At 45.4% G+C, this 24,088-nt stretch overlaps 1 protein-coding gene across 1 annotated transcript in view; it reads left to right on the forward strand.

The window, feature by feature from the left end:
- The window catches only part of SRGAP1 (SLIT-ROBO Rho GTPase activating protein 1), a 497,889-nt gene that overhangs the window by 300,962 nt on the left and 172,839 nt on the right, over positions 1 to 24,088 (forward strand). Inside the window, exon 4 of the mRNA XM_085653404.1 lies at positions 10,488 to 10,550. Coding sequence (XP_085509530.1) covers positions 10,488 to 10,550 — 63 coding nt within the window. The remainder of the gene's footprint in view (positions 1 to 10,487; positions 10,551 to 24,088) is intronic.

Below are 24,088 nucleotides of genomic sequence, written 5' to 3' on the forward strand. Positions count from 1 at the left end.
TACTTTTTGGGCTGTTAGCAGCGTTGGCTATAGTGCTGCAGTAGTAATTCGATTTACTCTCTGCGATGGCAGATTTGTAATCACGGAGTGAGTTTTTCCAGAGGGCTTTATTAATGTCACAGTATCCGTGTCTCCACTTTCTCTCTGCCTGTTTACAGGCTGATTTGAGGGTTTTGAGGGGGTCATTGTACCAGGGTGCAGGTGCTCTACCTTTGGGTTTGCAGTGTTTTAATGGGGCAACCGAATCCGTGATAGAAGTAATTCTCGAGCTGAGGGATCTGTAGTTGTTTTCCACCAAGCTGGTAGGAGAGAAACTATCCTGCACTTCGAAGACTTTGGTGGTGGTGCTGAGTTTTTCTAAAGCTTTCCAATTTCGGTAAGGGAATTGTGGTGGAGAGCTATTCTTGGACTTTCTTATTATGACGTTGGTGATGTATAATTTAATAAGCAAGTGGTCCGTCCAGCTCATAGGCAGAATGTCGCCTACTTGAGTTAGATCAGGACTCGAGAAAATGAGGTCAAGACGATTGCCTGCGGAGTGGGTGGGGTCCTTTATCAGCTGGTGAAGCCCTACGCTGGCACAAGACAGCAAAAGGTTGTCTAGTCCTGTATCTAGGCTGCCGTTGGGCCAGAGATTAAAGTCTCCTAGAATAATAAGTTTGTTATGGGAGGTTGCCATGTTTGTGATGAGCGTGAGAAGAGCTTGCTGTTGCGGGAGGGTTAGACTCTAGTGCAGTGCCTCCTGGTGCTATTCTGCGGCTCTCCGCCAACCTGTCTGTCTTGGGCTCCTGAGAGGCTCCTGAGAGGGGGACGTTGGACAATGCTTTCATGGTTAGAAGCCACTTTCAATAAATCAGTTACAAAAAATAGTGCCCGGGTCGAAGACTGGCTCACTCTGTGATTTTACCATGTCCTCTTGCACACCTTGTCACAGAAGAACACTTCACTTTCGGCTCCACTAAGGAAAATAACATAAGTGCGACTTACACCATGCGCGCATAGACACAGAGGGCTGCACAGTAGCCCCAGGTACTCAGTGGCAACCAGTCTTCAATGTAGGAGATGTGCAGACGACGGGAATCTGGTAAACGGCGAGGAGGATTATAATGTGACATCCAGAACTGCACAGAGCAGGGCCAAGGCAGCATCCAGCACAAACTTCTCGCCATCACCTGTACCCAGACCAGGGTGCAAGAAAAGAACGTTCATCCGCTTGATACTCCACCCTGCACGATGACAAGCGATTTACGCGAGACTGTCACGTGACGTCCACTTACACGTCCCTTTACAAACTAAAGAATGGGCACTGGAGCCCTAGTTCACTGTAAACACAACAGACATCTTGATTTTCCACAACTGATAGGTCAAACAAATAACTTACTCTGAGTTGGTTCTTAGGCTTCGGCCCATGATACAAAAGATGGATTAAAATGATTGTGACATAACATAGAACAAAGAGTAGTTTGTCTCATACCAGTGACCTAAAAGACAGCATCAATAGAATTTTTTAAAATTGTGTTTTTAGGGGATGTGCACTTTGCTATAGGCCAGTAAGTTGTAAAAAGCTCTATAGCGCAAATTGTCCAAAATGTTAAATAGCAATTGATCGTGTTTTCATAAAAAAATGCCATACCAGCAGAGCACTGGTCGTGTATTAACACCAGAAGTAATACAACATGGCATTTTTGAGCTTCCCACAGTGCACTACGAGGGTGGGTTGTAATTGGATAAGTGAACTCTAGACCAAACATTCCATGTCCTGGTCGCCATCTTAATGCATGGCACTTTTTTTCGAAATAGCAGGTCTTCTAGAACAGTTTTAGCATCGAACTGGGCATATCATATTACACTCATAAAATGTAAGTAATCATTTTAGTAATTACTATTCCATTCTAACTAAAATTATTTAAACCTTTGACAAACTGTGCACGCCTGCGTTATGTCATAAACATCCACAGCCTTGGCAGGTCATAAGTACTAGATATCACAATCTTTGCTATTTTCATACTTTGACAAGATTTCCCAAGTTAAAAAGCTTGTTTTGTCCTTGCACAAGGTTTTATTTGAAGTGGAAATGACCCGCTCTAGCGTTGCAGCCATGCTAAAAGGATGGGTGTGGACCAGGTCACCATGATGCAGCTCGATGCCATATCATCACAATCTGTCGTTTCTAGGTTTTTGGAAGCAGGTTGTATATCTTCTCAGAGATTGAACACAGTACAGAAAGAGGAAGCCCCTACAACACCTAAGCCATGGGAAGTAACACAGTGTAGATGCTATGGAGTTTGGAGAATCTGCTCGAGCACTCGTGCACAAAGCAAGCAGCGATGAGGGAGGGTGCGGGAGAGCGGAGCTCAGAGCGCTGTGAACGAAGCTCAAAACAAGTTCAAATCTTGGCAACAAAAGAACCAAAACAAGCACTGTTACACACAACGACAACAAGAGCTATACAAAAATACACAAACACATCGATTATTTAGTGCAACACCACAACATCACAAGTTATGCAAAAATACACAGACCTCGATTATTTTGGGCGAACTAGAAAATGTAAATATTTATCTTTGGAGAAGTAGCATTTGTGACGAGATAAGAACAAGATTTACAGCCCTGTTCACAGAAACAGACCAATGGAGCGAGTGACAAAATGAGTGCTTGTGTAAAGTGCTCCAAATCAAACAAAATGTAGTTCTGAAAACATTTGCTAAAATAGGAGCTGGGGTGGATATTAGTAATTGGTGATGGGCGGGCAAAACACTAGACGTGGCATGATGCATGCATGCCTTGGACATAATGGGGAGAAAGAATATCAGAGTGACGATGGAGCCAGCAAATGGGAAGCCTGTAGGCGGGTTGAAGTCCGCAAAGTATGTACAACATGTCTCTCCGAGAAAGCGCATGCGCTGTCTAGAGCGCTGACCTAAAAAGATTGTGGACGATGTAAGCAATGTTGTGTTCACATGAAACTTAGGTTTGTGTTAGTAAGCCAAAGTGGCATGACAACAATTTCTAGTTGTCACGCCATTCTGGTGAAATGTGATGTCATTTCGGTATTTTATACTTTTTGGGTGGAATGCGGGTGCTATATAAAACAAAAAAAACTTTTTGTCGCGTCACTTGTATGAATGCGATTTTGAAAATAGCCTGGCCACCCCTGCCCTGCGGCCTCCTGTGAGTGTATACAGAAGCACACAGTCCTGGCATTTAAACAGTTTTTCATAATTCACAGTCCACATGCATGATGGCTCATCTAATACTGTGATTTAAAACTGGAAGAAGAAAAGCTGCTGGTGTGAAATTGCAAATGATATGGATAGGCTCGAAATAGCTTCGTCAAAGCAATTACAAAATTAAAACTGCGGGGCTGCAATTAAAGATGTCTATTATTCTGGCGCTGTATTGTCAGCAATGGTAAACTGTTTTGTAATTAGTACGCGTTCCCATCAAGCTCCAGTGCTATGATGCGCGATTGAAAAGCAAAGATGTGTTCATATGCTCCTGCTGCTGTTTCATATTCCTCTGTAAGACTAGAATGACCTTGGTGAACGAAAAAAATTAACAAAGTGGTGATGGTCCATCATTTCCCATTATATTATGAAAACAGTCAAACTTGTATCCAGTGGGTTATCTACAAAACAGTTTTTTTGATCAACCTAGTCTCATCTTAAGAACCAGTGGACTCCAAGTGGCATAGCCACGTTGGGCTTTGTGTGGCACGGTTTTAAGCTAATCGCATGTTGTACTCTGGGATTTGTAGTTCTATTCTTTACCTTAATCAGTGTTGATCTGCCTGCCTGAGAATTTATCTTTAAAAGGTAGACCAGTACCTAACTCTGGCTTGACAGCACTGCTGTCTGTTTACCTATTGTTGCCAGGAATTATAGGAAAGCGAAAGAGGTAAAGAAATATGAGAGGGATAATGCATGAATATTTTGGAAGAAGGGGAAAAAGTGTGTTTGTGTTTATGCACCCTTAACATTTGTCCATTTTCGATGGCTCAACCAGTTATATTGATAGTCCTACGTGTGCGCTTCTTAAAAATCACTTTCTGGAGACCTCAGTAAATGTACAAGGGGCTATTTTACATCTCAAAAGTACCCTCAATCATCACTCATTAAATTCTTTACCTCATAGATGCATTGTATACAGAAAGCAACAACTGATAGTGTTGGGTTTTTTCATTGGAGCATAGTATTTTTGGCAGGAATGTAAACCAGAACTATTGGCTTTGACAATGCTTACTGTTTTTTTGTTTTTTTGAATAAATTAGGCGGTATGAATAATTGTTAATCTCTCAGCTAGTGTTGCCGAGCTTTCTTTCAGTAATTGGCCTTGCAGAAGACTGTAGCACGTTGGGCGGGGGGGAGGAAGGGGCGGAGGGGGGTGGTCTGTAGTAAGGTTTTAAGGCCTGGCTTAGGTATTAGACCCTGGTCCAGTAATTATCTGCCCCTTAGCGGAGTAGTTTGGCCTGACAAATCTTTATCTGCAATGAAAGTCATTGTTACTGGTAAGACAGTACAATGCATGATTACTGTAAAAAAATTAAGAGGCAAAAAATGGTTATTTCATAAGCTTTCTGAATTGAGAGTTTTTCTCACGTAGACTCAAGTGTTGCCAGGGCACATAAAGCACCTAGTCTTAAATTGAAGAGGATGCTTGCTCTGGAGAATGTGAATTGATCTCATGCGATTTCTTCATCTGCTGTAATGATATTCTCTCTGTATGGCGGGGCCCCGTAAACAACACACATTGACCAGAAACATAGCATCGAAGTCGGTGGTTCTTAACCTGTGGTCTGCGGACCCCTGGGATTCTGCAATGCTTACTCATGGGGTCCGCAACTGTTTGCAAAATTGAATAATATTAAAAGAATAATAATCTATAAATACATTAAAAAGCTACATTTCTCAGTTTTAAAAACACTGTAAATTTGAAGAAATGTGAATTTGGAGGCTAGAAATTAAGTGGACATCCTTCGCTTGATTTGTGGGAGCAGCACAAGGTCAGAAAATATAATCTAGTATGAACAATTGATAGCCCCAGTTGAAACACTGATATACGCAGTGGCTGCTCCTCCACAAGAGTGGAGGAGCGTTGCCCCGCCTGCTGCGAGCGCAGCAGGCAAACGCACACAAATAAAATGTCATCATAATGCCACTTTATTTGGCCACCAGCTCGCGCTGTGTACAGCGCAAGCGTTAAGCAGGGGCTAAATTATGCAATTGCAGGATTACTGCTGCCCCTTTCAGTGCGCATGTCGAGTTGGTCGGCTGGCTACCTACGGCCAGCCCGACATGAGCACTGTAGACCCAGCATCCCCCCGGCTGCGAAACAGCCGGAGAATTGCAAGCACAGGCCCCACAGCTTCAAAAGGAGTGCGGGATTAGCCTGCCCCCACCAATCCTGGAGCTGCTCTCACCTTGGGAGCAGCTCCCGGATTGTCTGGATTTGTGTTCCGCTGAGCAGGAAGGAAGTCTTTCCATTCCTGCTCGTGGACGCGGGGGAGGAAGTGCCATGCCGAGGAGAAGTGCAGCATTAGATGGTAGAAATTGCTCAGACTAGACCGATACCCCCCCCCCCCCCCTCACCCTCCCCCCTAGCTCCCAGTAGTGATTCAGTGGGGGTCGCCAGAAGTCAAAAGGTGAAGCGCCGCAAGGAGTCGTGCAGAGAATGAGTTTGCAGGCCTGAGGCAGAGAGAAACGATATCCTCGATATCTTTGACTGACAGACAACTGCCCGCGGGCGCTGAATGCCAGACTTGTTGAGTCTAGTTTAAGGCTCAGGTCTGGAATGGGGTTAGTTCTGTGTGTATATGCTTCCCCGGGAAGCAAACGTGGCATTTTGTTCCATTCGGTGACACACTTTGTAAACTGCCATGCAACCGAGCAGGTGGGTAATACTCCGGTGATTTGTAACAGATGGTATATGGTTCACCGTGATAGTTTCAGGGCCTGTGCTCATCACTTGAAAACTACAGAAACCCAGGAAAAGGGGAATTTCTGTTAACCTTATTGTAAACTGGAAGTACGTACCTTTCCTAAATTGCTCAGAATAAGAAACACGCACGCTAGTAACCTCCGTCCCTTTCATGGCCAATGCAGACAGCGCTCACTGGCGGCTGGACTGTGCTCTGATCAGGTGAGTTGTCAGAATCATCCGTCGACATGTTAGACGCGTCTCATTTACCTGGCAACATAACTGTAGTGCCGGTGTCGGCTCCTCCCTTCCAGGCACATGTTGTATGGGCATCACTCGTTCAACCCTTGCTTTTATGTCTGAACAAGAGTTTAAGTATTGTCTGAGGAGACCGGGTGTGCTGCTGGTCCTAAAAATATGTCACTCACCCCTGCCTCACCTGAGTACCGCCGCAATCCTGCTGCCCTCGCATCCCTGCTGCTGTCATCCCTGCTGCCTTTGCATCCCTGCTGCCCTCGCATCCCTGCTGCCCTCGCATCCCTGCTGCCCTCAGAGCATCCCTGCTGCCCTCGCCTCTCTGCTGCCCTCAGAGCATCCCTGCTGCCCTCGCATCCCTGCTGCCCTCGCCTCTCTGCTGCCCTCAGAGCATCCCTGCTGCCCTCAGAGCATCCCTGCTGCCCTCGCCTCTCTGCTGCCCTCAGAGCATCCCTGCTGCCCTCAGAGCATCCCTGCTGCCCTCGCCTCTCTGCTGCCCTCAGAGCATCCCTGCTGCCCTCAGAGCATCCCTGCTGCCCTCGCATAAGATGTTCTTAGTTTTTACTATTGGAGGGCAGCAATTCGAAAGCATTGCCTCACAGGCATTAAATCTACTACTTATGAGAAAAACTATTGATACTAGATAATGAATTAATTCGATCCATGATCCAATTGGTAAAAGGCAGAGGACATGGAGTGTTTCAACACTAAATTTTAATGCCATACTTCTTTACATTAAAGTTAATAAAATAGTCTGAACAAGAGATGTGCAGGCAGAATAAAAATAAAACCGTACACAATATCCAACCAAATCTGCCTCTGTAGTAACAGATGGAATTTTGTCACATTCCTCTTAATAAAAATGCAAATTAGAGTGAGAGGCGGGTGTTATATACATCCAAATAAGATACTTATTTCTGTAGTGACACTAAATCCATGTCAGTGTATTATATCTTATGGAGAAATACCACTTCCTTGGTAGGGGAGCAATATTTTACCCTTCTGTAAGAAAGGAACTAGATCCAACCCCACCAACTTTCAAATTATTGTACTTCTTGGTAGTGAGGGGAAGTTATTTGGCAAGTTAATGTTGAGACACTTAGTAGGATGGACAAACAACTTAGGTATTCTACCTCTTCAGCAAGTAGGTTTTAGATCACAGTCCTGCACAGGAGACAACATCATGGCACTGTGCTGTTTGGCTTCAAAGAGTATCCCCTTAAGCCCCAACCTCAATTGTTGCTTAGTGGATTGCTCTGATGCTTTGGATCTAGTGTGAGTGAAGCGGGGTGGTCCTGGGATTGAGAGAGAACGTCTATTGCTCATTCAATAATTCCATGACAAAAAACGTGGGTATTGTTTGGTCTAGAAAAAGTGGAAGCAAGCTCAGAACGAATTAAGGCAGAAAATGGCCTGAAACAAGGCTGTGTGCTTGCCCCTACACTGGTGAATTTATACCTAGTACACGTACTGCTGTGTCGTGAAATTGCTCGTTATTTCTTGGCTAACTTAATTGGATTCTGGTTCTCCCCTTTAACTTACGCTGATGACCAGGTAACTGCATGTTACATCTCACTTGCATTCCAGCAATGGATACATCATTTGTCAATTAATAATGCTGCAAACTATTTAAATATCAATATGAAAAAAAAATCTTAACATTTGGCAGTAAGAAATGTAGCCATTGCTACAAACCATGAGAGATGGAAAGTAGAATAGGTTTTGGTGTACAGTTGTTTGGGGGAAGCTCTCACGCCTGCTTTACGGTGGGATTTTAACTTTACTTCAGTATCCCAAAAATTCAAGCTACAGTTTCAGGGCTGATATTCTGTAATATGCAATTCGGAAACCTTTCATTTACCTTTCCGATAAGGGCTTATGATGTAAAGGTCAACACTGCCATATGCAGTGACTGTATATATGCAGTGCTGATAAGATAACCCTGATTGATTTTAGTCTACTAAATATGCAGAAATCCACCGCTCAATTTATACGGAGGATGGATCTTGGAAGGGGTTTGTTTGTTTAATAGCAATAAAAGATGGAATGTTTGTACAGGTAAGAGGGAAACGTTATGCTGCCGCATCAACAGCGGGCTTGCTCTGGAAGGAAGTAAAGCGGGCAACAGTTCAGTGAGGTCATTTGAGTTGTCATGAGTGATGTTATCAATGATGTCATTTAATACACCATGAGTGATGTAGTATGTGAGTAATAAGCAGTGAATGGCGGTAGTTCAAGTTATAGTTAGCTCAGTAAACTAAAACGGGTGAATGTCAGTAGTTCTTTTGGATTTTAAACATTATTTGACCAACTAACTATAATGTCACTATACCCTTTGTTTTTTGCAGTGCATTTTTGCACTTTTTTTTAATGTAAGCTAAGATCTTATTACCATACCTAAGTATAACATCACTTTAACCTCTGTTTTTTTTTTTTTTGCAGTGAATTTCTGTTTTTTTTAATCCTATTCAGCCAACTCCCCCAAAGAGCATGGCTGTTGGCCATGCACAGCATGAGTTTAGAAGCAGGGCTGGTGTTCAACCAGATCCTACACCCAACCCACTAGGGGCAGATAACCCTCCCATTGCGCACTGCCTTTCAACCTGTGCCCAAACAACCACAGTTGGTTAACCCACCACTCCACACAGCCTATGGCCATACCTCCAGCAAGGCTCTGGGGCCAACTTCACTGCGGGCAGCCAACCCCCTACTGCACACAGTCAAAGGCTTTGCACACCGTGGTATTGGCTGTAGGGTCTAGTCTCCTGCCAGACCCTGCATTCTACCCTCCTTCTCCTACTCCCTGCAGGATGATCAACCGAGTTCTTGACCCTTGTAATGGCATCCACAGCATTTTTTTATGGGTTGCAGCCAGCCAATTAGATTGCTCAGTACCACAGGACCCGTAACTATGGCACAGTACCAAAATGGCAGACGATTGAACAAGCTCTCTCTACCAATTAGAGGGCCCTATAATTTTCTTCTTTTTTTGGTATTGCAGGAATCCTGCGGGACCAACTGTCAAGGTATACATATTTTTTAGAACAATTTTATTACCTCTCCAAGCTCCCCTTTAAAAGCACATTTGCTGAAAATGGCTGAGTAAAACCCTAACTTTGTGTCAAAATGTATGTCATTTACATTCAGCAATTTTTTTCTGTAGCAACGTCGCAAGATTCCATGGGAATTAACATGGGAAATCAACGTATGTTTGTGAAGTTCAATGTGCTATGTAAGGCTTATCCATGGCATTTTTTCATGTGTATTTGTTTCAATAAAAAAAAAACAGGATGCAAATCTTTAAATGATTACAGTAAAGTAAAATCACATTGAAGAGGCCTTGTGACTATTACATTTTTTCCCCCCTGTGTAGAGTGTTTTCTGATGTTGAATTTGCTATACAGTGGTAATAAATTGCTATTTGACCTTTGCACTTAAGTAATAAATGTGTATTTATGAGTATAGTAGCTCTAAATAGAATATGTTACTAGGACATTCTATTCTACTAGCAAATCTAAACCAAGAATATCTATCCAGAGGAGCATTCTATTTTTCTGATCCGTGCTCGGAATAGATTATAAACCGTTAATCATCCAACAATAATGAGAAAACCCTAGTACCTTGGTGCGCAGAATCAAGATGTTTGTGTAGGAACCCAATGGTAAAGTCTGCGTCACAGGTGGACATTTCTGTATGAATAGATTTAAATGAGGGTGGCAAAGGGTGTAGGTCAGGTGGAAGGCCATGCACATATGTCATAGTTTTCAAGGTATATTTTTGGGGGAATCTTTCAAGAAGTTCGAAATCCGAAAGAGGAGTAGTCTTATTTCTCCTGTCTTTAATTTGTCGACTTTGTCTTTGAATCGAGCTATTTTTTTACATTGTTTTTTATTTGTATTTGTCAAGCAAGCAAATGAGAGTGACAATAAAGCCAACCAATGCTTAGCAATATGTAATGGGTCTTTCCCAACCACACAGCCTGTGTTGTCTGGTGTGTGAGACCTAGGGATTAGTCCCTCTACTTGCTTTCATACTGTGGCTAGTTGACGAATACTCGTGATTGCTCAGCCGCTGCAAACAAAAAGAACTTTGCTTTTAATCTACTGAACGTATGCAATTACCAGAGGTAAGAAAAAGGAGCCTTTTCAATGTGAGATAAAGTCAATTGAAATCAAATCAAAGCACATAGGTGACAAGTCGTACCCATGTATGTACTTTCTCAGTTATCTCTACAACATGTTGGATTGCAGCATTGTTTGACAAATAAGGGTTGTATGATCCTGTGCTCATTGTCCTCTGTTTCTTTTTAATTACAGAGCAAGGAGATTGCTTTCCAACTTCATGAGGATTTAATGAAAGTTCTTAATGAGCTTTACACGGTAAGCGCGCTTATCTACACTCTCATGCAAAGCCGCTGAGCAAAATCCCTTCTCGCTGTCCGCTAAGCGCCTCTGACAAAGGTGGTATTCCTTGCGCTGCGCATATGGACGAAAATGAATATTTTGGGGGATGGATGGAGACTTTCGCTAACTAATGAAAGAAGTTGAATGAAAATGTATGCTTTTCTTACGCTGTGAGGTAGCTGGACTGCTACCATAAGTGCATGCGTTGTGTAATACCTTGTTTGCTCCATAATGATGCGTAGACGTTCTACAGTTTATATGGAGGAAATGCAGTATATAACTCTGAACGTTCAGCAGACCCACCCACTGACCCCCCCCTAAACACCCAAGAGTAAATGTATTGTGTTATAATATTAGACGATTATCGGTGGCCTTAACATTTGTTGATGCCCCTAAGAAGACCCCTATGGAGCAGCAGTCTACAGCAAGGATGGAAAGGTTCTCCCTCCTTGTCGGATATACATGCAGCTAGTGTGCTCTCCACATAATGCCATAAGCAAATGGGTCTGGGCGGGCCAGTGCTAGAGAAGCACACGTCTATTTTAATGCTTGTTGGGAATGGATGGAGAAGCCCCTCCCCTTCTGGTGCACCTGGTAACTGGGCGTGGTTATCGGAGTGAATAAAGGGCTCATTCTCCTCCCACGGACCTCCGGTGGAGTGGGAGAGATTGATTTCTGCCATTTGATGTCACCCATCGAATACATGTTGGTTGGGCCTTAAACTCTAAAGCATTATTAATTTCTCTGTGAGCTAGTGGGGTGGGAGCCACAATGGTGGATGAGCTCGTAGTTCTTTTAGATGAAGCTGGCAATTATGGAAACCTAAAAGGTGGCACATGGGACATGCAAAAGATACATTTTCGTATTCGCTTTCATGCATCATTTGTTCTTGGCTGCATTGACTAAAAGGTTTACTTTTTAAATGTCATATGGTTTATGTTCATTCTAAAGAATGCTTTTGTTTTGAAAGCCGGGCATATAATCCATACCATTCTGTTTAGTTATGCCCCCATGGAATGTGAACTGCAGTCACTTTGTGTACTGTGCCGTGTTACCTGAAAACACAATTAGGTTATGAAAACAGCTTACTTTAAATTTAAGGTCTTTACTTCAAATACTGTTATTGTATAGTATTGTAATTGCATTTATATAGCGCTTACTACCCCTGACGAGGCGTCAAAGCGCTTTTTCAGCGAGTAGCAAGCTACTCCAGGACCCATAGAGGATTAGTGTTGAATTAGTATAGCAAAACATGCAAGTACATTTTAAGTGGTGGATAGGTTAGTCAGTTATTTGGATTTGGAATGATAGCAGAAGGATAGAGGAGGAAAAAAAGTTTGTATTTATATAGCGCTTGTTACCCCTGATGGGGTGTTAAAGCACGCTGTTCAGGAAGCCCATAAAGGATTAGTGGTGAATTAGTATGGTGAAATATGAAAGTAATTTCAGTGGTGGATATTAGTCAGTTATTTGGAGTGAGAAGGATAGCGGAGGGATTAAAGGGAAGAAAGGTTTGCATTCAAATAGCACTTGTTACCCCTGATGGGTGTTGAGGCGCATTTCTGGCGAGTAGCACGCCACTCCGGAACCCATAAAGGATTAGTGTTGAAAATGAGTATAGTAAAATATGAAGTAATTTGAGTAGTTATGACACAAGTCCTAGTTGACTTCATAAGTGTCATGGTCTGTTGGAAAGTGACACGGAGATTCTGCCCCTCTGACGCCTCCTGATCCCGCGCAGAAATCTTCGTTTGATTTTCATAACGCTTCCGGACTGCATGTGCAGTAATAGTTTCTGCTGCCATCTTACTTGTTGACAGCGCACCTAACTCGCTAGGGGATAACTTGTCCTGCTGTGATCAGTGAGGGGGTCTCATAGAGCGGACAGAGAGTGGCATGTGGAGAGTGAAACCAGCCGAAGCTGGCAGGAGGGCCACACAGCCTGGGCTCAGAGGATTGAACCCCAGCCTCGGCACGTGAATGTCTGACATTACTCTTCTTGTGCCTGCGCAGCTCCCACTGGATGTGATGTATTTGCCTGGACAATAGTATAACCTCCCTCTCCACGCCCCATCACCTTCTGTCCCTTAACTTATATATACTCCAATGACTAATTCAGATAAATCAGAAATATATTTAGCCTTCCAAGCAGATAGTTCAGTGGATTGGACCTTGCTCACTTGGAGGTCCAGGGACTCCTACCTTTCTTGGGTTTCTGAATTGGACAAAGCAGGGCACTAAGTCAGAGGTGGGTATCAAGTGACATTTCCATCTGACATAAAGATAACCCTGGCACCGCTGGACAGGTTAGGGTGGCATCATATTCCAATACTGTCTTTTCTGCTTCTGTCCTCATTTGCGCACACATCCCCACGCTAAAGGCTCATACTTTTCAGACTCAAAATAATTGTGTCTCCTCCATAGATCAGGCGCGGACAGCACTCGTAAGAGGGGCGGGAGCAGGGCGGTGGAGAGGGAAGTGGGCAGACGACAGGATAGGTAAAGTTAAATAAATAATTGAAACCACTTACTTTGCACTCGCCGCATCGCCATCTCAGCGATGCAGTGAGCGCAAATAAGTGGTTTTATTGATTTTTTAAATTTAATTTTGCCTATCCCGTCGTCTCTGTCCACTCCCCCCCCCCCCCCACCGCGCCGCCCATGCCCCGCCCCACCTCTCTTACCTGTGCCGGCCGCGCCTTCCATAGATCCTACTGAAAGCCCAAGCACCTACTTTAAAGACTCTTTGGGGACTGGAAGGGTAGAAGATGTTATCGAACTCAACTCACTCCCGCACACTATTAAAGACTGAGTGAGGGAACGCTGCCCAGCTCATCCCCATGACGCGCACTTTACAATTTCCTACAGAGCACTGCTTCAGTCACTCCGATTTACAGTCACTAATATTGTTCTGTATTAAACTTGTGCAATGGTCATACTAAATTCATAGGACTGACCTTGTCCTCAAAGTGACCTTTATTTGCTCCTTATGTTGGGAGCTCTCTCACTAAATTAAATTTGTTTGTTTTCAGTTCAGGCTTGTGTTCAGGAGGACTAGAGCCATGGTAAATTTGTTGTAGATCAACATCAGCTAAAGGCACATGAGGTTTGTTATACTTGGCATTTTGTCATGGTTTCCCCTGACTTTTGGCTCCTACTGCCTGTATTTTTGATGCTGTGCTAGGTTTCGTGCTAGATACATGCTTTGAGCACTTTGCCACTGCTGATCAGTGTCAAAGTGCAAGTGCTCCCTGTGTAAATTGTTGTTACAATTGGTTCTCCCTGATTGGCATATTTGATTTACTGGTAAGTCCCTAGTAAACAGCACTGAGAGTGCCAGGGCCTGTAAATCCAATGCTACTAGTGTGCCTGCAGCACAGATTGTGCCACCCACACGAGTAGCCCTGAAAAGGTATCTCAGACCTGCCACTGCAGTGTCTGTGCACAGTTTTTACTACCATGTCGACCTGACAAGTGCACTTGCCAGGCCCTAACATTCCCTTTTCGTGCATGTAAGGCACTCCTATGGTAGGCCCAAGGTACCCCAATGGGCAGGGTGCAGTGTAGGTGAAAGGTAGGACATGTACTGATGTGTGTGTGAGACATCTTACAAGTAAAACTTCCCATTGGGACAGGATAGAGGAATAAGGTTTAGGCTCTCTGAACTCAGAATTTAATAACACATCTTTTGGAAAAGATGTTTTTTAAATTGTATTTGAAAATGTTACTTTAAAGTAGGCATTTTCTTTTTTAACAATTCTGTGTGCCTCTGCCCGTTTGTGGATTGACTCTCTGGTTTTGGAATGACAGGTGCTGGAGATGTACAGTCACTGTAGACAGCCACTGGGGAGGTTGAGGTCTGCCTGGCCCTTCCTAGATGATTCGGAGCTGAGCTGAATGGGGCTTAGCTGCATTTAGAGTAGTGGGAGGAGTTTTCCTTGCGCCTAAATAGGGACTGTCACAACGTCGTAATAGCCCCAGGTGGAGCTATTTGTTTTCTACAAGCTTTATTTTGGAAATAACTGTTTTGAAGTGCAGTTTTACTAAATGTATGTTGGATTTTTGTCGTTTTGGTCTTGTTGAGTTTAGATAAAGATAGCTTATTTTTCTAAACTGGTGTGGATTCCATTTGAGGTGTTATCACTGTATTACTGTGTGTTTTGAATACAAATACTTTACACATTGCTTTTGGGATAAACCTGCCTGCTTGTGCCAAGCTACCAAGGGGGTCAGCAGGGGTTATCTAGAGTGTGTATCCTCCTTACCCTGGCTAGAAGCAAGGGTCCCTACTTTGACGAAGATGCATACCTCTGCCATTTAGAGACCTCCAGTTCTAACAAGGTTATTCTAAATGGAAATCATTTCCTTAATCCTTGATTATCTTGAAAAGCTTGCACAAATCTCACCTTTTTTAAACTGCTAATTTACCAATCCCATGAGCAAATAATCCAAAATAAATTGTAATGGTGGGGGACGCTGTCTGTGTGTGAGCAGGCGGAAAGCAGCTTGCTGATTGAAACTGACTTGGGGGTTCAACGTATTTGGGGGTGAGTTCCTAATTTTGTGCCAGCAGATTATATAAGAGCCTTGTCTTGCCTAAAGTTGTTTGGTGAGGCCGAACTCTAACTGGATCTGGGATGGTGAGGTGTAGGTTGGAATGTTAAACAAGACTCTGTAAACCCATTGTGGTATCCAAAGTTTTTGAGTCCTTACCCCTCAGGGCTTCGCTGCTGTAAGTGATGGTAGTTGGAATTTTAGCTTGTGCTACCCGGAGGAGGGGAGAAAAGATAGGGCCTGTTAGTTTTGTTTTTAACCGCCTTAATGTTGTTGCTGTTGCCATCCCCTTCCTTCCGATTGTCTCGAGTTGACTGGCAAATGGACCACCTTCATCGATAATTACCCCTAGGTATTTGTAAGCCGGAGTGTTCTTGATGGGTGTTTTTTGCAGATACCAAGTGTGGGGCCGTCGTTTGCTGTTTTTAATTGTCAGGGTTTTTGTTTTTCAAGGTTCATTTCTAGGTGATTTTCTGCTGTATACTCTTGCGTTTTGTCGAGTAGGCGTTGCATCCCCACCTTGGTATGGCTTGCCAGGACCACATCATCGGCATATAAGATGCAGGCGATAGCTATGCCGCCGAGTCAGGGGGCATGGGCATTGCAGGTGCTTAAAATTGATGTCATGTCTGCCGTGTACAGGTTGAACAGGGTTGGCGCTAGCACACAATGCTGTTTGAACCCTTTGGCAGTTGGTATGCGCCTCGAAAGATGTGTACCATGACCTGTACCCACGTCTCAGTGTGGAAGTGTATTAGAAGGCTCAAGAGTGCTGACAGAATGCCCCAACTCGCCAGGTTCCTCCACAGTCTTGCTCGGTCAACATTGTCAACGGCTGCCATAAAATCAATGAAACGGATATGGATCGCCTGTTTTGTTGATTTTACCTTGTCGATAAGCAGTGACATAATGAATATGTTAGTTGAGGTACCTGTGTCTTTGCAAAACCCAGTTTGATTTCGGGGGATTATTTCTTTCTCCTTAGCCCAGTCCTGGAGATCTATAAGTAGAGTACCAGCAAAGTATTTTGCCTCAATGGCTAGTAGTGCAACCGATAGTTGTTCAGGGAGGTTTTCTCGCCCTACTTGTAAATCAGGGAGATTATAGAGCCCTTCCAGGAGGCTGGTAGATGCCCGAACTGTCTGACCCTTTGGAAGGGGGGGACAGAACTCTGGATCTTGTTTAAAAAGGGCTGGTGAAATCCCGTTTGGGGGCCCCTTCCATCCTTCCTTTCAAGATGTGCTTCTTAATAGATGTTGTGCAGATTCGATTATCCGCTTCATCCAGGTTCCATTCGATTTGAGTGAGGCTTGTCGGTTGGAAGTCTGAGTTGGATCTTGATTGAGGCAAATGCTGGTTGAAGAGGGATTCCAAAAAGGTTGTCCAGGTGTCCTCTGTAATGTGTGATGATAGCCCTCCGTGGGCCAGGTGAAGTGCTTTGTTGATGGTGGCCCAAAAGCGTGAGCTGTTGTTTGCTTTGGAATCGTGGTGAAGATTAGCCCAGAACTTGTTTTCATGCGACTTGTTGGTTTCCCATTTACGTTTTTTAATTCTGCCTTTCTGTTTATGTAATAGGTTTAGTTTCTGGTCTCCAGGGTGGTACCGCAGTGAGCTGAGTAATTTGTTTGTGGATTTTTATTTTAACATTTTCAATTCGCTCATCTGTGCCTTAAGGGCCCTCTCTTCATCCCTAGTCTCGTTAGATGGCATATATCTGGCAAGAGATGAAAAGGAACTTGAAAGATTGGCAATGAAAGTTTCCCATTTGCTAATTGGATTGCCGGTGGGATCAATTTGATTCTGTAACATTATCTTTGCACCCCAGAGAACCTCCCAGGAATATACAAGTGACGACTTAATTCCTTTTAAGTTTATTGATTGGCATGCTTGCCTGCCAACTGTGTTGAGTATAATTATGTGGAATTATTTGGAGTGAAACTTCCTGGGGTCGATGGTAGCTGTCCCCTTTATCACCTAGGCAGAATCCTATTATGTGATGAAAAAGCGGGAGGAAGGGTATAGTCTAAAGTGGAATTTGCAGTTCAGAGTAATATGAGGCAGCCGGTGGGGAGTCTTCCCAAAATCTTCCATTCAGTGCCCTCAGATCGACGTGCTCCAAATCTTCTAATAAGTTCCTGCCTGTCTTGGCTGCTCTGACATGCTTGCTACTAGCTTAGGCTCGTATGTTTCAGTAGAGCGATTGGGCTTGTACATCCTTGTTTTCTGATTAACCCAGATTTTGTTGGTTTAGGTCCCTGGAGAGGATAAGGTTGGAGGTGTTTTGCTTATGATTGACAGGAGATGATCCACTAAGAGCCTTGATTCCTGCTTTTTCTGTTTTGGATTTATGTATGTGTTGACAATTAACACCTCCTCCTTGAAACCTTTTGAGCTTTAGGACTAGCTTGATAGTGTTTACTGATAGAATGGGAGGTGGAATTTCCCTTGCGGTTGAAATTTTTTGTTATTGAGATGCAATTTGCTAGACCGCCTGAGAGATGTCCAGATTGCGATTTCCTTAGAGCTGGAGTGTGGAAGCAGATGAACCCTTGTAGTTGGAATGGGTCTGTTGTCCACGTTTCCTGCAGTAGGACAATGTCGAAGGATTTGAGGTATTTTATAAACTCGGGATCGGCAGCCTTGCTGTTTAGTCCATTGATGTTCCATGAGCATAATCTCAGAGTTGAGTCCTGTTGCGGCCGACTTTTGTATTGGGTGGTTTGTCATTGTGTAATCCTGTTTTTGTTAACAGTTTTAAGGATCTGCTGGGTGTCCGGGTGCATGGAAAGGAGATGTTTTTGTCCGGTTTTAGCGCTGTGTTCCTGCTCCCTTTAAAGAGACCGCCTAGTGCTCCCCTGAGCACAGAGGATGTATTTTCTCTGTTGTTTGTGGATTCCTGTTGCTTAGTAAAAAGTAGTGGGAGAGGGTATCGGTCTTAAAGTATGGTGAGATACGCATGCCCCATGCTTTAAAGATCTCCATTCGTTCAATACTTCATTTGCTATTTGGATTGATTACCAGGTGACCTTGGGGAATTTCCTGCCCTGTGTCACATCAGCCCTTATAAATTCTATGGAAAGGAGTCAGTTGTGTTGAGGTCTCTTAAGGTTGGTATGGTAGCCAATATTTGGAAGATGTTCCCTCTGTTCAGAGTGTCGCAGTTCCCTTTCGATTTAAACTCTGGAGTAAAGAGTAAAGTGCTGGATTGTGTTGGCTTCCAGGCATGGGTTGTTTTGGGGGGCTGCTTCCCTGTATCTGTCTGACCGGAGGGCCAGAGATACTGCTGGATATTCCCGTGATAACTGTCTGGCCCTAAACTTTCTGGGTGGCAGTAACCAGGAGAGCCTTTTGTACCTGGTTCTGTAGTCATTGGGTCTTTTTGATTTTGCATGAGGCAAGGGACCGAAGTAGATACTAGTAGATACTGTCTTTATAATTGTGCTAATTGGCAGATCCTGTGCCATTGTCGAGAATAGATTTGCCGCTGTGATTTCCCTTTTAGCTTCCCTTGGTATTAGTGAGTGCACGGGATTAGTGTCTAAGGTCTCGGCTATGGTTGTATTGGTGTGGATTGTCTGTGCTTGCGGTGGAGCAGTGTTGGATCTTGCCTTGTCCTGTGTGTGAGCCCCATGGCCCGTTGGGTAAATGTTTTGAGTTCTTGCCTGTTTGCATTCCTGTAATACAGGTAGCACACTTACATCAGGGTGGTGGTGGCTATTCCACTGAGGCTGCGTTGAATCTGTATTATTGATAACCAGTATGTGAGTTAAGCAACCCAGTGACTCCGTAGCGGCCCTGCTGGGTGCTAATTGTAATTGATTGGCCAACCAAGGCAGAGCTTGCCTGTGCCCAAGATGGCCGCGTAGCTAGATAGCTCCATGGAGCCATCGTAATATCCTAAAGAAAACCGTCACTGGTGCTGACTATATCGCCCTGATTTCCACAGCCGTCTGCCCCGGAAGGTGAAGTGCGTACTTTGTGCCACTTTGGTTGCTCTACGCCTACTGCCGAGTTCTGCAGTCGAGGAGGACCGCGGCGCACCCGCTCTAGGTCGTAAGTCCCAGCCTGGAGTGATGTGGAGACGGCGAGCTGGAGACACATGCTGGCGACTTGCCCGCTGGGCCGGCTTGCCCCCGAAAATTGAGGATCGCTACTCAGGCAGGGCGTGCCATCGTGGCCCTCTGAACAACTGCAACACGGTGAGACGCATGCTGTAGGCACAATTATTGGAGGCGCGGCCCGCAATAGCCGATACTGGTGCCGGGAGGCCTAGCACATTGCGCCCAGAGTACCAGTGTGCTGGAGGCTGGTGTGGGGACACGGCCATCCGCTGTTCTGCTAGTGTTGCCCGCATCTACGGTTGATCTGCGCTGTAGCCCCCGTATGCTGTCCCAGGATAACGGAGGTAATGGACTGAGGCCGTATTGGGCTCCTGGACGCCGCCATATTGAGTGCCCCGACAGCGTTGATATTCAATCGCCACACAGCACATCGCTTGATTGCACTCGGCGTGTCAGTGGGGTGGGGTGGTGCTCCTGGCTGCTGGGCATTGGATCTTTCTGAGCCCAGGCTGGTGCAGGCTTGCACGTGCTGAAGTGAAACCTGCACTGCTAGTCGGAGTCTCTGGGGTGCCCTGAACAAGATACGTGTTGTCACTTCACTGATGCGTGGAGGTGCTCAGTGTGAGATACTAGACTGGCGCGCCGGCCCATGGTGCTCTGCAGTTGCTGTGTCCCATATCGTTCGGCCCCAATTCTGAACATTATTGTTTCTCAAGGAGTCTGACTGGCCCTGAGCGTAAAGCAGGGTGTACACGCTTTGCTGCTTTTCCAGTTCACCTCAAATCTCCAAAATATGTGGGAGGATCCTTTGGTCGATCGGGATTGATGTAGTGTGGCGCAAGTAGGAATTATTGGCAGCGCAACCGGCTAGTTGCGAGGACATGCCTGTGTAACCTAAGGTTGGCATCCTATCGGCAGCTCCCCAGGACGAAGCTTGGTCCGTACCTCTTGCCACCTACGTGACACCGCACAACTAATCAGCCCGAGACAGCGGGGTTGCCGTGGTTTCCAGTAGCCCGGCCGGAATGGTGAGAGCGGACAAATCGCAACCTTAACTCACCTTTGACCAACGCAAGTCAAGAGGGAGGGAAGATGTCCTTGAAGACGGTGACACTACGAAAGACGCACCACAGGCAGATGGTGGTATCCACGGCCTACTGGAGGCCATTGAAAAGAGCTTGCAGAGCAGCGTATCGATACTTGGAAATTAACTGGATTCTCTGCCCTACCGCATGGACAGAATGACTGAACGGTTGGATAGGCAGGTGGAAAGACTTGATATGGCCAAACGCAGAGTCACAGAGGTTGAAGAGGCACAGACGGACACTTCTGGGCTCGAAACAGAAGCAAATGGGCAAGACGCTGCAAGTCCTGCACGAGAAGGCGGAGGACCTGGAGGCGAGGTCTCGCTGCAGCAATCTCCGCATCGTGGGCCTGCCGGAGACGACTCCGGTTGGAAACATGGAGCTCTTCATTGAAAAGCTCCTGGTAACACTGCTAGGTAGCGAGACTTTCTCCCCCATGTTCGTGGTGGAAAAAGCGCAATGCTCTCTGGGCCCGCGCCCTGTCCCTGGCGCCCCCACCGAGGCCCATCATCGCCAAACTGTTGAATTACAGAGACAGGGATGCAGCGTTAAGGGTGGCTCGAGAGAAAACAAACTTTGTAATTTGAGGGCTCGACGATTTCTCTATTTCCGGATTTCGTGATCCACGTGCAGGAGGCATGCCGACAATTCGCTTCATTGAAACGACAGTTGCGGGATCAAAATCTTGACTATGCCATGTTATATCCAGCACGCCTTCGCGTAACCGTCAGGGCAAATCGCGGATCTTCACTGATCCCAAGATGCTACAAAAAGCCCTGAAGGAGAAAAGCAGATGGACTCGGGCGGAGTGCCACGGAAGGAGCGTCAGGAGGCAGTCTGGACGACCAGGACTGAGGATTGGGCTGCTTGCGACACAGATGAGATGGTGGTTGGTGAGCATGGTCTGGAGGGCAAAATGAATTTGATTGGTGATACAGCTATGGCGATTCGCTAGCATTGCACCGATTAGCGGGTTATTGTTGTCTGGGGTGTTAGGCCCCAGTACCAAATGCAGACAGAGCAGACATGAAACTTATGTCCTCCAACTACCCTAGCCAGACATCAGTGGGACAGGGTGGACACAGTTATATTCTTGCATGATGCACTGTTTTTACAAGTGGACAGACGGCTATGGGAGTGCTTTGTTTCATATAGTTAGGTTTCCTTAACCTGCTGGGCTGGCAACCTCTGCCTACGTGTGAAGCACACTACGTGGTTATATTTTAGTTATTTTGTTGAGCATATTGAGAGTCACCGGGATATGTTCTGGGGTATACTGCAATGATACTGGAGCCTAATTCTGTTCTCTTATTGATGTTGTATTGGGTGAAGGGGGGGCGGGGAGTCATACCGTGTGTGCACAGTCGGGAAATGCATGCCGTGGGTGGGGGGGGGGGTGGTTTACAGAGATCAAAGCTGTCTGTTCTTAAATATAACGTCATGATTGCTTTGACACACAGTGGCTGGAAGGCACAACATGAAGTTACACAGGTTTTGCAAGGAGACGGTTCTGAGCACTACATTTCAATTTTTACTAATGGTCTAGATGCATGTACAGCCTCGTAAGTTAAAAATCCTAACTTGGAATGTCCGGGGTCTTAATGACCATAGGAAACTGCGGAAAATTATAGCCTATCTCACTAGACGTGGCATAGACCTAGCTCTCCTGCAGGAATCGCAATTGCCCCCGCACAGTGCACTTTTACAACATAGAGGGCTAAGGGGCAACATACACACTGCAGGGTTTACATCTCATGCCCGAGGGGTACTGACATGGGTGAATCCCAGATCTGATCTCCGCCTGGAAGCACTAGAGACTGATCCGGAGGGGCGCTTTGCGGTTTCGCGCTGCAGTGGGAGATGGTTGGGACTGATTATACTCAACGTTTAGGGCCCCAATTTTGATAACCCTACCTTTTTTACAAAGTTATTAGAAAGCATGGGCCACTATGCCCTTACTATGGGGAGGAGGTTTTAATTGCGTATGGGACCCCCGCCCAACCGCCTCCGCCCGGTCCATTATATCAGCCATGACCCAATTAGATTTATGCGATGTGTGGCGCACACGCTCACAGGGCACGGGAGGCTACACACACTATTTAGCCTATCATAACCTCCACACTAGGATTGATTATTTATTTATTTCAAGCAATTGGCTCACACTGATCGGCGACTGTGAGGACCTACCTCGCACGCTGTCGGACCACGCCCCCATACAGATAGACTTGGAAACCCCGCGGACGGTCATACTTCCCTTTACTTGGAGGTTCCCCCCCCCGTATTCCTTACTAGACCCCGTCTTTAAGGCCGAACTGACTGAAAATATAGAGACATTTTTTGAGGTTAATGTAGGTTCATTTGACTCTTTTGCCACAGTGTGGGAAACCTTCAAGGTGTATATCCGTGGTATCGCCATGGCCAAGCACACTGGAGTCCTCCGCACAATGTGTCAGCGCCTCACAGACCTAGAATCCACTTTAGCCACCCTAGAGCAACAATTACTAGCGGGAGCAGATGAAAGTATGACGCAAGAATTACACAGCAGAAACTGAACTACGGCACCTAGGCAAATATGCGACTGCCCACATATATTGGGAGGGTCACCGCCCGGGGTCCGTACTAGCTTCCCTGCTGAAATCCAGAAGAGAGAAGTCTAATGTGACAACACTACAAGATGCCGAGGGGGAGCCCCTAACGGATCCACTCGACATAGCCAATAGATTTAAGCAATACTATGCATCCCTTTATAGCACAGAGGACAGATGCGATGACGAAGCTATTTTAGACTACCTCACCCATATTAAACTACCTTGGCTGCTGAATGGGCACAGGGAATACCTTATGTGCACACTGGAAGTAGATGAAATAACTGCAGCCCTAGCTGGAATGAAATCTAATAGCGCACCTGGGAGAGATGGCCTTACTGTTTCATTCTAGAAAGAGTTCAGGGACCTGCTGATCCCACACTTACAGACCGTGTTTGAGGAAATCATTGAAACAGGCGTACTGTCTCCTACTATGCGGGAAGCACGAATTGTTGCTATCCTTAAACCTGAGAAACCCCTGAACGCCTGCAGCTCCTATCGGCCACTATTGCTCCTCAATGTCGATACTAAAATCTACGCAAAGGTTTTAGCGTCCAGATTATCTCCTCTAGTGTCGCTGCTGATATCACCAGAACAAGCTGGCTTTGTCCCCGTGAGAAACCTCACTTACAACCTAAGAACTGTATTTGGGGCTATACAACATACTCTACAGGACACCTAGGCTGCGGCGGTCTTCCTTGATATGGAGAAGGCGTTTGACTTGGTGGAGTGGAAATTCATGCAGCTTGTACTGACCAGAATGGGGCTTGGGAGTATCTTTTTGCAAATGTTTTACTGCTAGTATTAAAATTGGAGATCTGGTCACGGACCCAATTTATATTACTAGAGGCACAAGACAAGGGTGCCTACTCTCTCCATTTCTATATGCCTTGGTTGCCGAACCCCTTACTGGCGCGATGCGGGAATATCGCAGCTACAGGGGCATATGATTTCCGACATACAATCTGATTATATCCACCTATGCAGACGGCACTTTATTATACGTAAGAAACCCAGATCAGAATCTCTCGACGCGAAGTGATTCTGTTTGGGACCAGGTCAGGCCTAAAAATTAATTGGAATAAATCGCTTATTTTCCCACTTACGGCAGAGACAGTCCAATTACCACCAGACTACCCCTTAAGTTGGACGACCGACCCAGTTAGGTACTTGGGCATAAAAGTACATACTGACTCGGAGGTGGTTTTTAAAGAAAATTACGGGACAGC

The sequence above is a fragment of the Triturus cristatus genome, chromosome 4_1 (genome assembly GCF_964204655.1).
Source record: "Triturus cristatus chromosome 4_1, aTriCri1.1, whole genome shotgun sequence".
Lineage (NCBI taxonomy): Eukaryota > Metazoa > Chordata > Amphibia > Caudata > Salamandridae > Triturus > Triturus cristatus.